At 45.9% G+C, this 13525-nt stretch overlaps 1 protein-coding gene across 1 annotated transcript in view; it reads left to right on the plus strand.

Moving 5' to 3' along the window:
• The first annotated feature begins 860 nt into the window (after positions 1-860).
• prim2 (DNA primase subunit 2) overlaps positions 861-13525 on the plus strand; it is a 230504-nt gene continuing 217839 nt past the window's right edge. Inside the window, exons 1-3 of the mRNA XM_052024624.1 lie at positions 861-1046; positions 5753-5856; positions 12324-12412. Of these exons, the coding sequence (XP_051880584.1) occupies positions 899-1046; positions 5753-5856; positions 12324-12412 (341 nt within the window). The 5' untranslated portion in view covers positions 861-898. The remainder of the gene's footprint in view (positions 1047-5752; positions 5857-12323; positions 12413-13525) is intronic.

The raw sequence follows: 13525 nt of genomic DNA on the forward strand, positions 1-13525 counted from the left end.
ACAAAATGCTGAATGACCAACTGCATGTTCCCATTTATTTTTATTTCAGATATGCACTTTGTTTTGCACATAATGCCATATTTTATGTCTTTATTAAATATTCCTACAGGTAAATAATTAAATATTAATACTTCAATATTAATATTTAAATATTAATTATTTTCCTGTAGGTGATAGGCAGATGCAACTTCTGCTCAGCTCTGCCCATTCCCATGGTTTGGGCTTGGTACGCCTCCTCCGGGTCGTGGTTGAGTGGCCGCGCCTATTTCTGTAGCCCCCAACCTGTCATCACTCCTCCGGACGAGAGAAGGCACCGCATTCCAGTATATAGCATCCAGCTGCCGGATGATGGTCATAAAGCGCTGTGATTGGCTGTACTGCCCTTATTGGGCGGGCCGGCACTAAAGGGTTGTACACATAACGGCACTGTGATTGGCTACGGTGTCCCATTGGGCGGGCACTATGATCAGCAGTGCTGGCCTATTGGGCGGGCCTGCACTGAAGTTGAGCCCACTACCGCACTGTGATTGGCAGCACTGGCCGATCGGGCTTGCACTATGATTGGCTACGATGGCTTATTGGGCGGGCCTTCACCGAAGGGCACCGTGATTGGTTACGATGGCCTAGGGGGCGGGAAGATAGAGTCTGGTTCTGTGATTGGCTGTTGTGGTTCTTTGAGCGGACCACCACCATTGGGCGGAGTAAGGTTTTCTGGGCTCTGTGATTGGTTACCATGGTCACCTGGCCGACCCGGGACCGAAGCATGTGCGGATAAGATCACTGTGATTGGTTGTCCTGACCCGTTGGGCGGGCCAAGATGCCCGAGGGCGCAGTGATTGGCTGGACCCGTGGCGGGAATTTGCGGGTTCCGTGGACTGAGTGAAGGGGGCGAACGAAGATGCAGTTCACGGGCAGGAGGCGGAATCGTCTGCCGTTTTCGCCGCTGGTCGAGGTTTACCCGTTCCCCGTGCAGTTCTACGAGCAGCCGCCGACCGGTGACATCTCGCTGCAGGAATTCGAGAGCCTGGCGGTGGAGAGGCTGAAGCGTAAGGAGGCCCAGCGCAGGCCCGACGTGTTGGGGGAGGGAGGGGGAGGGAGGGGGAGGGAGGGAGGGAGGGAGGGGGAGGGAGGGGGAGGGAGGGAGGGGGAGAGAGAGGGAGGGAGGGAGGGAGAGAGGGAGGGAGGGAGGGGGAGGGAGGGAGGGAGGGAGGGGGAGGGAGGGGGAGGGAGGGGGGGGGGGGGAGGGAGGGGGAGGGAGGGAGGGGGGGGAGGGAGGGAGAGGGAAGGAGAGAGGGAGGGGAGGGGGGAGGAGAAGGAGAAGGAGGGGGGAGGAGAAGGAGGGCAGGGGGGAGAAGGGGGGAGGGGAGAGGGGGGGGAGAAGGGGGGAGGGGAGAGGGGGGAGAAGGGGGGAGGGGAGAGGGGGGGGGAGAAGGGGGGAGGGGAGAGGGGGGGAGGGGAGAGGGGGGGAGAGGGGGGGAGGGGAGAGGGGGGGAGAAGGGGGGAGGGGAGAGGGGGGGAGAAGGGGGGAGGGGAGAGGGGGGGAGAGGGGGGGAGAAGGGGGGAGGGGAGAGGGGGGGAGAAGGGGGGAGGGGAGAGGGGGGGAGGGGAGAGGGGGGGGAGAAGGGGGGAGGGGAGAGGGGGGGGAGAAGGGGGGAGGGGAGAGGGGGGGGAGAGGGAGGGGAGGGGAGAGGGGGGGGAGAAGGAGGGGGGAGGGGAGAGGAGGAGGGGTGAGGAGAGGGAGGAGAAGGGGGGTAGGGGTGAGGGGGGGTAGGGGTGAGGAGGGGGAGGGGGGGTAGGGGTGAGGGGGAGTGGGGAGGGTGCCAGTGCAATTTGGTTTGAGTGCTATTAAAGGAGACTAGACAGCCACTCTGGCACAACAGGATCCCATGCCAGTGTGTGTCCAAAGCCCAGATCCTTGATAGGCAGTGGGTTAGACAATGACTGTGAAAAGATGCTGCGTGAGCTGCTAGTGTTCCCAGCGCTTTCTGCTTTTATTTAAGGCTTCAAGTGAGAGCAGTGTTTAGATTTAGAGAAACAAAGGACTGCAGATGCTGGAATCTAGATGAAAAACACGATGATGCTGGAGGAACTCAGCAGGCCAGGTAGCATCCGTGGAGAAAAGCAGGCGGTCAATGTTTCGGGTCAGGACCCTTCTTCAGGACTGAATTCAGGAAAAGGGGAAGTTCAATATATAGGAGGGAAAAGCAGAGCAGCGATTGGTGGACAAAAGAGGGGAGGTGAGGTGGTCGTAGGTAGACGCAGCTACGAGATATTGATAGGCAGGTGCGGGGGAGGAGGGCAGAGCAGATCCACCGGGGGATGGGTCAAAGGTTAGGGAGGGAAAGGTGGGGGGGAAAGAGAGGCTAGGAAAGGAAAGAAGAGAAGAAGCATGGTGGGGAGGGGAACGGGGGGTGAGCATTACTGAAATTACCCCTCCTCCCTGCACCTATCACTATCTCTTACCTGCATCTACCTATCACCACCCTGTGCCCACCCCGCCTCCCCTCTTTTGTCCACCTATCACTGCTCTGCTTTTCCCTCCTATATATTGGGCTCCTGACCCGAAACGTTGACCACCTGCTTTTCTCCATGGGTGCTGCCTAGCCTGCTGAGTTCCTCCAGTATCATAGCACTTTTCATCAGCTTTTTCATTTCCTACATGATTTATATTGCTCTGCTCCCCAAGAAATTGCAGATTTAAGTTTCTTAGCTCCTTTAAATCTCAACTGGTTATTGTTATAAAAAATTATTTTTTGACCTTTTCTCTCTCCACCTTCAATGTGTGTTTCTAATCATGACTTGATATTGAATTAAATTTACATAATTACACTTTGTTTAGTTTGGATTATCTGCTGTTCAGAAAGAATGGTTCAAATTTGATTGGTTCAGGATATGTTTCTATTTGTTCCTTTCACTCTATTGTCCTCATCGCTACATGTCAAGGACATAAAGGAAGCCGAAATGGTTGTTCAACCCCATTCACTGCCAGATGTGGCTGAATCTCACAAAGTACCACATAGGTTCATTCTTGCAGGAAAAACTGCTTACTGTTTTATCATCGTGCTGGAAAGCAAAGATCAGAATCAGATTTATTATCACTGATGTGTTGTGAAATTTGTTGTTTTGCGGCAACAGTCTAGTGCAAGACATAAAAAATTACTATAACTTACAAAAATAAGTAAATAGTGCAAAAGAGAAATAATGAGGTTGTGTTCATGGACCATTCAGAAATCTGATGGCAGAGGTGAAGAAGCTGTTCGTGAATGTTGAGTGTGTGTCTTTAGGCTCCTGTACCTCCTCCCTAATGCCAGTCCTGATGAAGGGCCTTAGCCTGACATGTTGACTGTTTATTTCCCTCCATGGATGCTGCCTGACCTGAGTTCCTCCAGCACTTTTTGTGTATTGCTCTGGATTCCAGCATTTGCAGAATTTCATGTGTCTCTGAAGAGGGCGTGTCTTGGGTGGTTACGGTCCTTAATAATGGATGCTGCCTTCTTGAGGCACTGCCCCTCGAAGATGTCCTCTCTGGCAGGGAGGGTTGTCCCTGTGATGGAGCTGGCTAAGTGCACAACCCTCTGCAGCCACTTTCGATCCTGCACGTTGGATTACCTCCGGATTTTATTTTCTTCTGCAAAGTGTCATCTTAAACTCACTTTACTCTGTACTGTTATTGTTTTTACCTGTACTACATTAATGCACTTTGTACTAACTCAGTGTAACTGCACTGTGTAATGAATTGACCTGTACGAACAGTATGCAAGACAAGTTTTTCACTGTACCTTGGTACAAGTGACAATAATATATACTAATACCAATCTACAAATCTGCACAATCACTACAATCACCTATCTTTTGTTAACCTTGCCTGACTATGTATCTATCTCATCTGCTGAAACCCTTTTCCAGGAGTAGGCTGTTCAGCTCCTTCTATCTATTCAAATCATGGCTGATCTTTTAACTCGGTGCCATTTTTCCTGAATACCCCTACACCAATTTACTTTAATCTGACACCAATCCCATTTTATTCTTCCTGCATTTCCATCAATTCCTTGTAGATTCAGCAACTTACCTATGCACTTGGGATAATTTATAGTGACCAATTAACCTAGCACCCTCACGTCTTTGGGATGTGAGAGGAATCTAGAGCACCTGGAGGAAACGTGCATAGTCAATAGAGAAAATGTACAAACTACACAGAACCGGAGGTCAGGATTGAACCTGGGTCACTGGAGCTGTGAGGCAGGTCTACCAGTTGCTCTCATGTTCTTCTCAATTCTAGAGAGTATAGGCCAGTCTGTATTCCACCCTCATAGGAGTCTTTGTTGCTTTCAGATTTAACTCTTTTTATAGTACGTCTGCCCACTTAAAAACTGACATCAATACTAGCCTTGCCAGAGTGTGCTGCATTCACGAGAAAATTGAAAAGAAAAATTAACAGGACTGCTAGGGAACAGGATTATAGGTTTCCAGGAAATGATGCATTTTATGGTTGGTGCCTCATCAGCAGATACTGAATTCTGCCAAAGCACCTCAGTAGGTACCTTAATGCCTTTGTTTTTGATATTGATTAAATTGGAGTGTATTTCACTTTTAATTATATTTATATTATAATATATTTATTTTTTTTCATCTATTAAACAAATATTTCCTGGAAACCTCTTGAGATTGTACATTTGGTCCAGATTGTAGAAGCGAAATATCCTCCCTGCTGTCTTATCCAATGTTTCTTAAATTTAAACTAATCCCATCTATAAATGAAATGTTGCTTTTAATTAATCTTGCATTAAATCCATTGGAATTAGAGCTTTTTGGGTTCTCGTTGTACATGGCAGTATTTATTCATGAACTTCGCCTCAACCTGGTGATCAGAGAGCAAGTGAAACTAGAAAGTGAAGGAAACCCAAGAAAATGGAAATCCCTCTACCAGTTGAGCATTGATTTTTATCAATTGGATATTTTGTCCAATTACTGCACAATTTTTTTAAAACCGTAATTCTGTACTGCTGCAACGTAAGATGAAAGCCACCTTCCTGTCACTTGGCTGCTCTCATTCTGTGTCTTTCAAGCCAATTTCAATGTCGACAGACTTCAAAGAGCTGGTAACCCCTCACGGCCTTGCCCTCATTTCTATAACATGCTCCAGCTCGACAGCCCTCAAACCTGTGTTCCTCCCATGTTGGCCTCTTGTACGTCCCTGATTTTTATCAGATTGTTATTAGTGACCATGCCTGAGCTTTTACAACCTGTCTTCAAACCTTTGCAGTTGTCTGTCCTCTAGGAAGACCCTAAATCTGATGTCTAACTAAGCCTCTGGCCACCTGTCCTACCATATTTGTGTGTTTGTTGCAAATTATAACTGTTAATACTCTCATTTGAGATCTTCAGCTTTAATAAAGATGCTGTGCGGTATTGATAGATAGTAGTAATTGACAAGTCACTTCCCGATCACCAGGCTTTAACATGGGTTAAGTGCTTAGTGATTTAGTACAAGTGGCTGCCATTTACACTGATTTGGTCAGATCTTGCACTAGCAGTGTCACCTGTTCAGCTGACTTCCAGTGCAGGGCACCTGAACTGTCTTGTTTCTTTGCAGTGATTAAGAATAACCACAATATGGTTTTGCATCTGTGAATATTTAACCATTTGAATTACTGCTTTGGTTCTATAAGAAACATAAGTTTTCAATATCTGTCATAAATTGCAGTGTAATAGTTTAGAGCTAGTTGGAATTAATTATTTTCCTCTCTCTTAGTTCTCAAGAGTGCAGAAAATATTGGCATCAGCTACATCAGGGGATCTGAAGCCTATAACAAGAAACTGGAGACTGAATTTCGAAAGCTGAAGTTTCCCTACAGAGTAAGCTTTTACACTTTATGTAAATTGTACTTGAAAGAAATGCCATTTTCTTCAATATTTCACCTCTGACTTTATGTCCCCTCTTTTACTTCTGGATTGAAATTAAGAATGTTCCCACACTGGACGAGCTATGAGGCTCATAATGTCAGTACTGATTTTCCAAAAGAGCAATCCAATTAGTTCCACTCCTTTGTTTTACGTTTTTGCCACAAAAAATATTTACATAAAGCTTCCATTATAAGTAAGTTAAACTCCATAATGACGTGAGTGTCTATAATGATAGCATATTAGATGTTACCTTTTTAAAAAAAAAAGTCCTAGGAATAGTAAAAAGTTTATTAGAAAGTAATAATTTGAAAATGAAAGTTAATCTAGAGCAACTGATGGCATTTCTCCATTGCTTCCTCTCTCCTTTCCTGCCTCCTTTCCTTCCCCTCCCCTGCGACCATCTCTACTCTCAAACAGTCTTAGCAGCTCATTCTTTGCTGTCTTCTTTGGGCTGCCCTCTTGTTTTGGGCAAGTATTGACAAGTATTGAGCCAGCTGTCTCTCAGTGTCACTCCTCTCCCTTTGCTCTGGACTACCTGCCTTTATGGATGACTTCAGGTGCAGGAGAGACCTTCAAATGAATCACCAATTCAGTTCTGACCCCCCCCCCCCCCAACACATTTGTACTATGCCAGAAGATAAGTGGCAAGACGTACCTCAGAAAGTAACCTTGGAAATTAGACATCTTCTTTAGATATGTCTAATTTCCAGAGAAGAGTGAACTGAGTAAGTGGTTGTAAACACCCCTTTGTCAAATTGACATTTAACTAATGCCTGTTCTTGGCCCATGTTCCTATTCCATTGATAACATCTGTATTGAATTTTATACTGTACCTTCCAGGGTCACTTTGACAAAGCTAAGATATCTGGTTAGAATGTATAGGTTGAGAAACAAAGGACTGCAGATGCTGGAATCTAGATGAAAAACACGATGATCCTGGAGGAACTCAGCGGGCCAGGCAGCACCCGTGGAGAAAAGCAGGCGGTCAATGTTTCGGGTCAGGACCCTTCTTCAGGACTGAAGACAGGAAAAGGGGAAGCCCAATATTTAGGAGGGAAAAGCAGAGCAGTGATAGGTGGACAAAAGAGGGGAGGTGGGGTGGGCACGTGGAGGTGGTAGGTAGATGCAGGTAAGAGATAGTGATGGGCAGGTGTGGGGGAGGGGAGAGCAGATCCACTGGGGGATGGGTCAAAGGTCAAAAGAGAGAATTAAAAAAAGGTTAGGAAAGGGAAGAAGAGAGGAAGCATGGTGGGGTGTGGGGATTACCTAAAGTGGGAGAATTCAATATTCATGCCATTAGGCTGCAAGGTTCCAAGATGGAAAATATGGTGCTGTTCCTTCCTTGGAGGAGGCCGAGGACTGACATATCAGTGATAGTGTGGGAGGGGGAGTTGAAGTGACTGGCAACAGGAAGATGCAGATCGCGGTTATGGACAGAGCGCAGGTGTTCTGTGAAATGGTCACCTAGTCTGTGTTTGGTCTCACCAATGTAGAGGAGGCCATATTTGGAGCACTGAATGCAGTAGATGATCTTAGGGGAGGTGCAGGTGAGTCTCTGTCTCACCTGAAAGGACTGTTTGGGTCCCTGGATGGAGGTGGTGTAGGGGCTGGTGTTGCACCTACGGCGGGGGCAGTGGAAAGTTCCCGGGGTGGGGGGGAGGAGGAGTGAACAAGGGAGTTGCGGAGAGAGCAGTCCCTGCGAAAGGCAGAGAGGGGAAGATGAGCTTGGTGGTGGGGTCCCGTTGGAGATGGGCGGAAGTGGCGGAGAATGATGTGTTGGATACGTAGGCTGGTGGGATGAAATGTGAGGACAAGGGGGACCCTATCCCTGTTGGGTCTGGGAGGGGTGGGAGTGAGAGCTGAGGTGCGGGAAATGGCAGAGATACAGGTGAGAGCTTTCTCAACCACAGTCAGGGGGAAGCCCCGGTTAGAAAAGAAGTTAGACGTTTTGGAGTGGAAAGCCTCATCATGGGAGCAGATGTGGCAGAGGCAGAGAAATTGAGAAAAAGGGATAGTGTCCTTGCAAGTGACAGGGTGGGAGGAGCTGTAATCGAGGTAGCCGTGGGCGTCAGTGGGTTTGTAGAAGATGTCAGTGGATAAGGAATCTCCTGAGATGGAGATGGAAAGATCAAGGAAGGAGAGAGAGGTGTCAAAGATAGTCCAAATGAATTGGAGAGCTGGGTGAAAATAAGTGGCGAAATTTATGAATATGTTGAGTTCTGCATAGGTGGCACCAATGTAGTCGTCGATATAGCGGAGAAAGTGTTGAGGAATGGGGCCGGAGTAGGCTTGGAACAGAGACTGTTCAATGTAGCCAACGAAGAGGCAGGCATAGCTGGGGCCCTTGCGAGTGCCCACAGCTACGCCTTTGGTCTGCAGAAAGTCAGAGGAATCAAAAGTTGTTAAGGGTGAGGACAAGTTCAGTCAGGTGGAGGAGAGTGTTAGTGGAAGGGGACTGGTTCTGTCTCTGGTCAAGAAAGAAGCAGAGGGCGGTGAGGCCATCATGATGGGGAATGGAGGTATATAGAGACTGGATGTATAGAACGTATAGGTTGTAAGCCTATGTGAATGAGCTAAAGGGAACTTCTGAAGATTGACACTCTTTGGGTCCTAATTTCTTGCAAACCAAAATACATTTAATCACTATTTCTTGAAGTGCTTTTGACATAGTAAAACTTAACAAGAATGATATCAAGCAGTCTGACACTGATCGACATTCAGTAGTAGGACAGGTGACCAATTGGTTGGAGCAGCAAGTGAAAACGGGAAGTGGTTACCTTGATGTTGGGTTGGTTGGTGCCGGGGCAACTGGGTGATCATTTTCTTTCTGAAATGAGATTGATCAGACCATAAAACACAATCCCTAAAATCCAAAGTCTTTTTACCATTCATGCACCTCCCATCTGCTCTTCATCTCAGCCTATCACCCTTTCTCCTGATGTGCTCTTGTAGCTGTGCCAGGAATGCATCAATACTGTTGGCCTCAGCAAGTTCCATGTCTTTGCTGTTCTCTGGGTAAAGAGGCATCTCCTAAATCTACGGTCTATAACCCAATGGCATGAACATTGAGGTCTCCAATTTCAGCTGAACTGCTCCCCCTCTATCTCTTGATCTGCCCAGGTCCCCTCTTACACACCCTTCGCTCCAGCCCACTCCCCCTCCCCCCCCCCCCCCCCCCCCCCCCCCCCCCCATCACCCAGTTTCTTTTCCCTCTCCCACATACTCTATCTGCCCATCACCCACACACCCCTCCACTGAGTCCCCTATCCCTTCCTCCCCTTTGTTCCCACCTCATGCAGCATGGGATCAGGCCCGTCAGCCTAACTGGCCCATGTGCATTTGCCCACCATCTGTCCCTTATTTGGTTCCTCTTCATCTTCTTCCTTTCATATCAGGTTCTGTCGTCTGCAGCCCATTGTTGCCTCCACCTATCGCCTCCCACCCTCTCACTATCTCCACCCTCCCCTCCGCCACCTGGCTTCATCTGCCCCTCCTCACCTGGAGCCACCCAGCTCTTGCCCCACCCCTCCTCCTCACCTCTTTATACTGGCTTCCATCCATTCTTTAAGTCCAGGTGAAGGGTCTTGACCTGAAACATTGGCTGTCCATTTCCCTCCACAGATGCAGCCTGACCTGCTGAGTTCCTCCAGGAGCTTGTTTTCTCCTAAATTTCCTCTTGGATTTAGCACTGATTGTCTTACATTTATGACATTTGCATTTAGAATCCCAGGTTTAATCTTGTAAATGCAGAGTTCTTCTCAATTACTTCAAATGATTCTGAAGATTTTTTAAAATTGGGTCATTCTACCTGCATGGAAACTCAGGGTCTCACTTTAACATCTTATCTGAAAGACAACGCTTCCAAGAATGCAGCTGCAGGTGTTACAAACTGATCCACGGTTGACAAGCTCTTCATTTTTAAGGCCTCTTTTAGGTTACTCTCAGCTACCTCTCTTGAAAATAGCCTTTCCCAGCCACTGTTATAGTGGCTATAGTTTCCTCTGCTGCCTGTCTATTTTATTTGAACAGTAATGCCTCCCAACCGTGTGGCAGCTTTGGAAATCCAATGGATACCACAAAGTTATAGGTCTGGCTCTGCTGCCAGGAGCTTGTATAAGTTGAGAGGCAGGAGCCACAGTGTGTTTTTATTGTAACATAGCTTTAACGAAAATTCAATGGTGGCAGAGATTGAATATATATTTTGAAAATGGGAGGGCAAGTTGCTGAAGTAATATGGAGAAAACTTGAGATCCTGGTTTTATAAATTGGCATATAAAGTACAAAAGCAGAGGTGATGACCAGTTAGTGCAAGGCTTGGTTACATTGAGTGGTATCTATTATATGGCACAGAAATGGGTTATGTGAAATATCAGATCAATGATGATGTTAGTTTCCCAGCTTCATCTTGGAGGGCAGGCACAGTAGTGTAGCGGTTTGTGTAATGCTATTACAGCACCAGCGACCTGGGTTCAATCCCGGCTGCTGTCTGTATGTTCTCCCCGTGTCGGCGTGGGTTTCCTCTGGGTGTGCCGGTTTCCTCCCACATTTCAAAAGGTGTATGGATTAGGAAGTTGTGGGCATGCTATGTTGGCGACAGAAGCGTGGCAACATTTGTGGGCTGCCCCCAGAACACTCTGCGCAACGATGCATTTCACTGTGTGTTTCGATGTACATGTGACTAATAAATCTTATCCATCTATCAGTGTATCCTTCTGTTTCTTTATCTGTACACATCTGCCTTCTCTTTAAATCCACTGCTCAGCTGCTCCCCTCACCCCAACTGCAACAGCTCGTTCCCTTGAGGACGGGTTACTGATCACTAGCCTACAACCATAGCAACAGTGCATTGAGGTCATTCAACATGTAATTTTTTTTTACCCAAAGGCATCCATGAAAGGTCAAATACGTCCACATTGAACCAGGTACAAAAAGTCATTTGCTGCAAGTGAAGTCACTATAACAAAATGCACTTGCTCCTTCCCCCCAAACTGACGTGTGCACTCACTTAGGTGTCTGCACACAAAATTAGTACTGTGATTGTAAAATCCTAATTAGAAGCTAGAAGTTTAAAGTTTAAGAATTTATAATATTGCTGATGTGCCAAGAACAAATGAAGATGCATGAAAAAAACATGCACACAAATGCATTACGTTGCAGAGAAACGCTTGTATTATTTAGTTAGTTGAATTTAAATCCACCAGGTATCATGGTGGGATACAAACCCATGTCACCAGAACTGATGGCTCAGGATAATCTGGTAACTACCAGCATACCATACTTTACCAGATGATTTGGAAATGGAAGGCTTGGGTTCTTACAATAGTTGAACTGAAAAAAAACCTTGTTTATTCTGAGAAATATTAGGAACTGGGGTACCCTGTTACAATCCATAACTTATAAGGGGAATTAAGATATTTTACCTGCACACCTAGGGGGTGTAGGGGAGGGTGGATAATTTACAATGGCCAATTAACCCAGCAACCTTTAGTTTGGAAAAGTAAGATTTTAAATAGTTGTTGGCAGCAGCAAGGGAATTGGATGTTGGATAACTCTGAGAGCAAGGCACAGTGGCTGAATGGCACCCTGATTTGAATGTCTTTTAATTGCCTAATAACTAGGTGTTGAACTTCTGTTTTTAATATAATTGAAAAATCTTGACCGAGCAGTCAAATTTGCTAAATTGGTTAGTATATGATAGTTCTGTTGTTTTTGATTTTACTTGTTTTCCCAGTTGGTTTGGTTTCTTCTGTTGAGGATAGTAAGAGTTCTTTTCTGGCTGAAATAGTTTTCCTACAATACGGTGTAGAGTTTGTATCTGGATCTTTAATTATAAAGAAGTAAATACTGAAAATACTTGGCAGGTCAGTTCATATCTGTGAGGAGAGTTCACATTTCAGGTTGGAGACACGTTGGCAGAACTGGGAAGGAGACAAAAGTAGCTTGATAGGTGGGGTGGTGGGGTATATCTCTGATAGGATAGGTGACCATGGGACAAGCTGTAAGCAAAATTATCTGGTCAGCGAGTGAATGGGAGCAGTTAGAGAGTGAGAACATAGATGAAAGAATGTAGAAGTGCGATGTGCAGAGCAGGAAGATATACCTGGCAGCTTGGGCGTGTTCTCCATTCCGAGAAATAAAGAAAAAAGGGGGGGAAGGCAACAAAGTGAGCTCATATTACAGATGAATGTTGTATTACAGGGAAATAGACACTGGGAAATAGACATACAGAGAAATCAAATTACTTGAAGTTGCATGAATGATTTTTTAAAAAATGAGTTAGTTTATGAACACAATGTTTATTCTCTGCAAAGCTGTAAATTTCTAGCTACCTTTTTTCCTCCAATCTTGGTATATTGGGTAGGTATTATTTTATGCCAGGTTAATTTTAAATACTCCTTTTATCTTTCTGCTTCCACCAGATTGTCAGTGAAGAGAAGTTGGATGATTATGAAATGAGGAGGAAAGATCACATCTCTCATTTCATACTGCGTCTTGCTTACTGTCAGTCGTAAGTAAAATTTGTAAAACCAGTTTGAAGTTGTTTTTTTGAAAATGATGTAATGTTTTTAGTGTTTCAATAATCTTCAGCCTTTTGCACTTCCACTATTAAGTGCTAAGTATTTTGCATTCAGTACACAGACATAACAGTCTGTTCTTATCAGCTTAATAACACCAAGGAATTCACAAGAAAGGAATATGCAAGGCCATTGCAACAGACCTCTAAATATTAGTTTAAATAACATTGTACAGTAAATCAAAAAAAAGAGAAAACGAAGGGACATGTAAAGATTGTGAAATGCAGAGCTGTAGGAAATGCTTGGCAGAGAGAGAAAGCAAGTCATTATTACAATTGGATGAGCTACAGCTGACGTGGCCAGTTCTGATACAAATGGAGAAAGTGAATTAAGTTCTTGAATTTGATATTAAGCCTGGAAGGCTGCATCAGGATTAGTTGGAAGATGAGGTGCTGTTCTTGCATTAGACTATTGCCGGAGGCCCTGGACAGGTCTGAGCATGATAGATAGAGAATTAAAGTGGCAGGCAACGGGAATCTCATGGTCAGCACTGTGGACTGAATCCAGGTGCTCTCTGAAGAATTCAGCCAGTCTGTGTTTGGTTTTTCCAACGTAGGGAAGATCGTGTTGTGAACACTAATTGCAGTCGACTAGGTTGGAAGAGGTGCAAGTGAATTGCTGCTTCATTTGGGAGGACTGTCTGGGTCTCTGGTGGGAAGGGTGAAAGAATAGGTGTTGCACTGCCTGCAGTGGTTTGGAAAAGTGCCATAAGGGAGTAGTTGGAGAGTGAAGAATTGATCCGACAGTTGCAAACGCAGCAGTCTTTTTGGAAATCTTGAAATGGGAGGGGAAGGTGACGGGATCTTTGTTGGAGCTGGGGGATCTTTTGAAGGAGGGCAGGCACGGTAGTGTAGCAGTTGGCGTAATGCTATTACAGCGCCAGCAACCCGGGTTCAATTCTGGCTGCTGTCTGTAAGGAGTTTGTACATTCTCCCGTGTTTGCGTGGGTTTCCTCCCACATTCCAAAGACGTAAGGGTTAGGAAGTTGTGGGCATGCTATGTTGGCACCGGAAGCGTGGCGACACTTGCGGGCTGCCCCCAGAACA

The sequence above is a fragment of the Pristis pectinata genome, chromosome 10 (assembly GCF_009764475.1).
Source record: "Pristis pectinata isolate sPriPec2 chromosome 10, sPriPec2.1.pri, whole genome shotgun sequence".
Taxonomy (NCBI): domain Eukaryota; kingdom Metazoa; phylum Chordata; class Chondrichthyes; order Rhinopristiformes; family Pristidae; genus Pristis; species Pristis pectinata.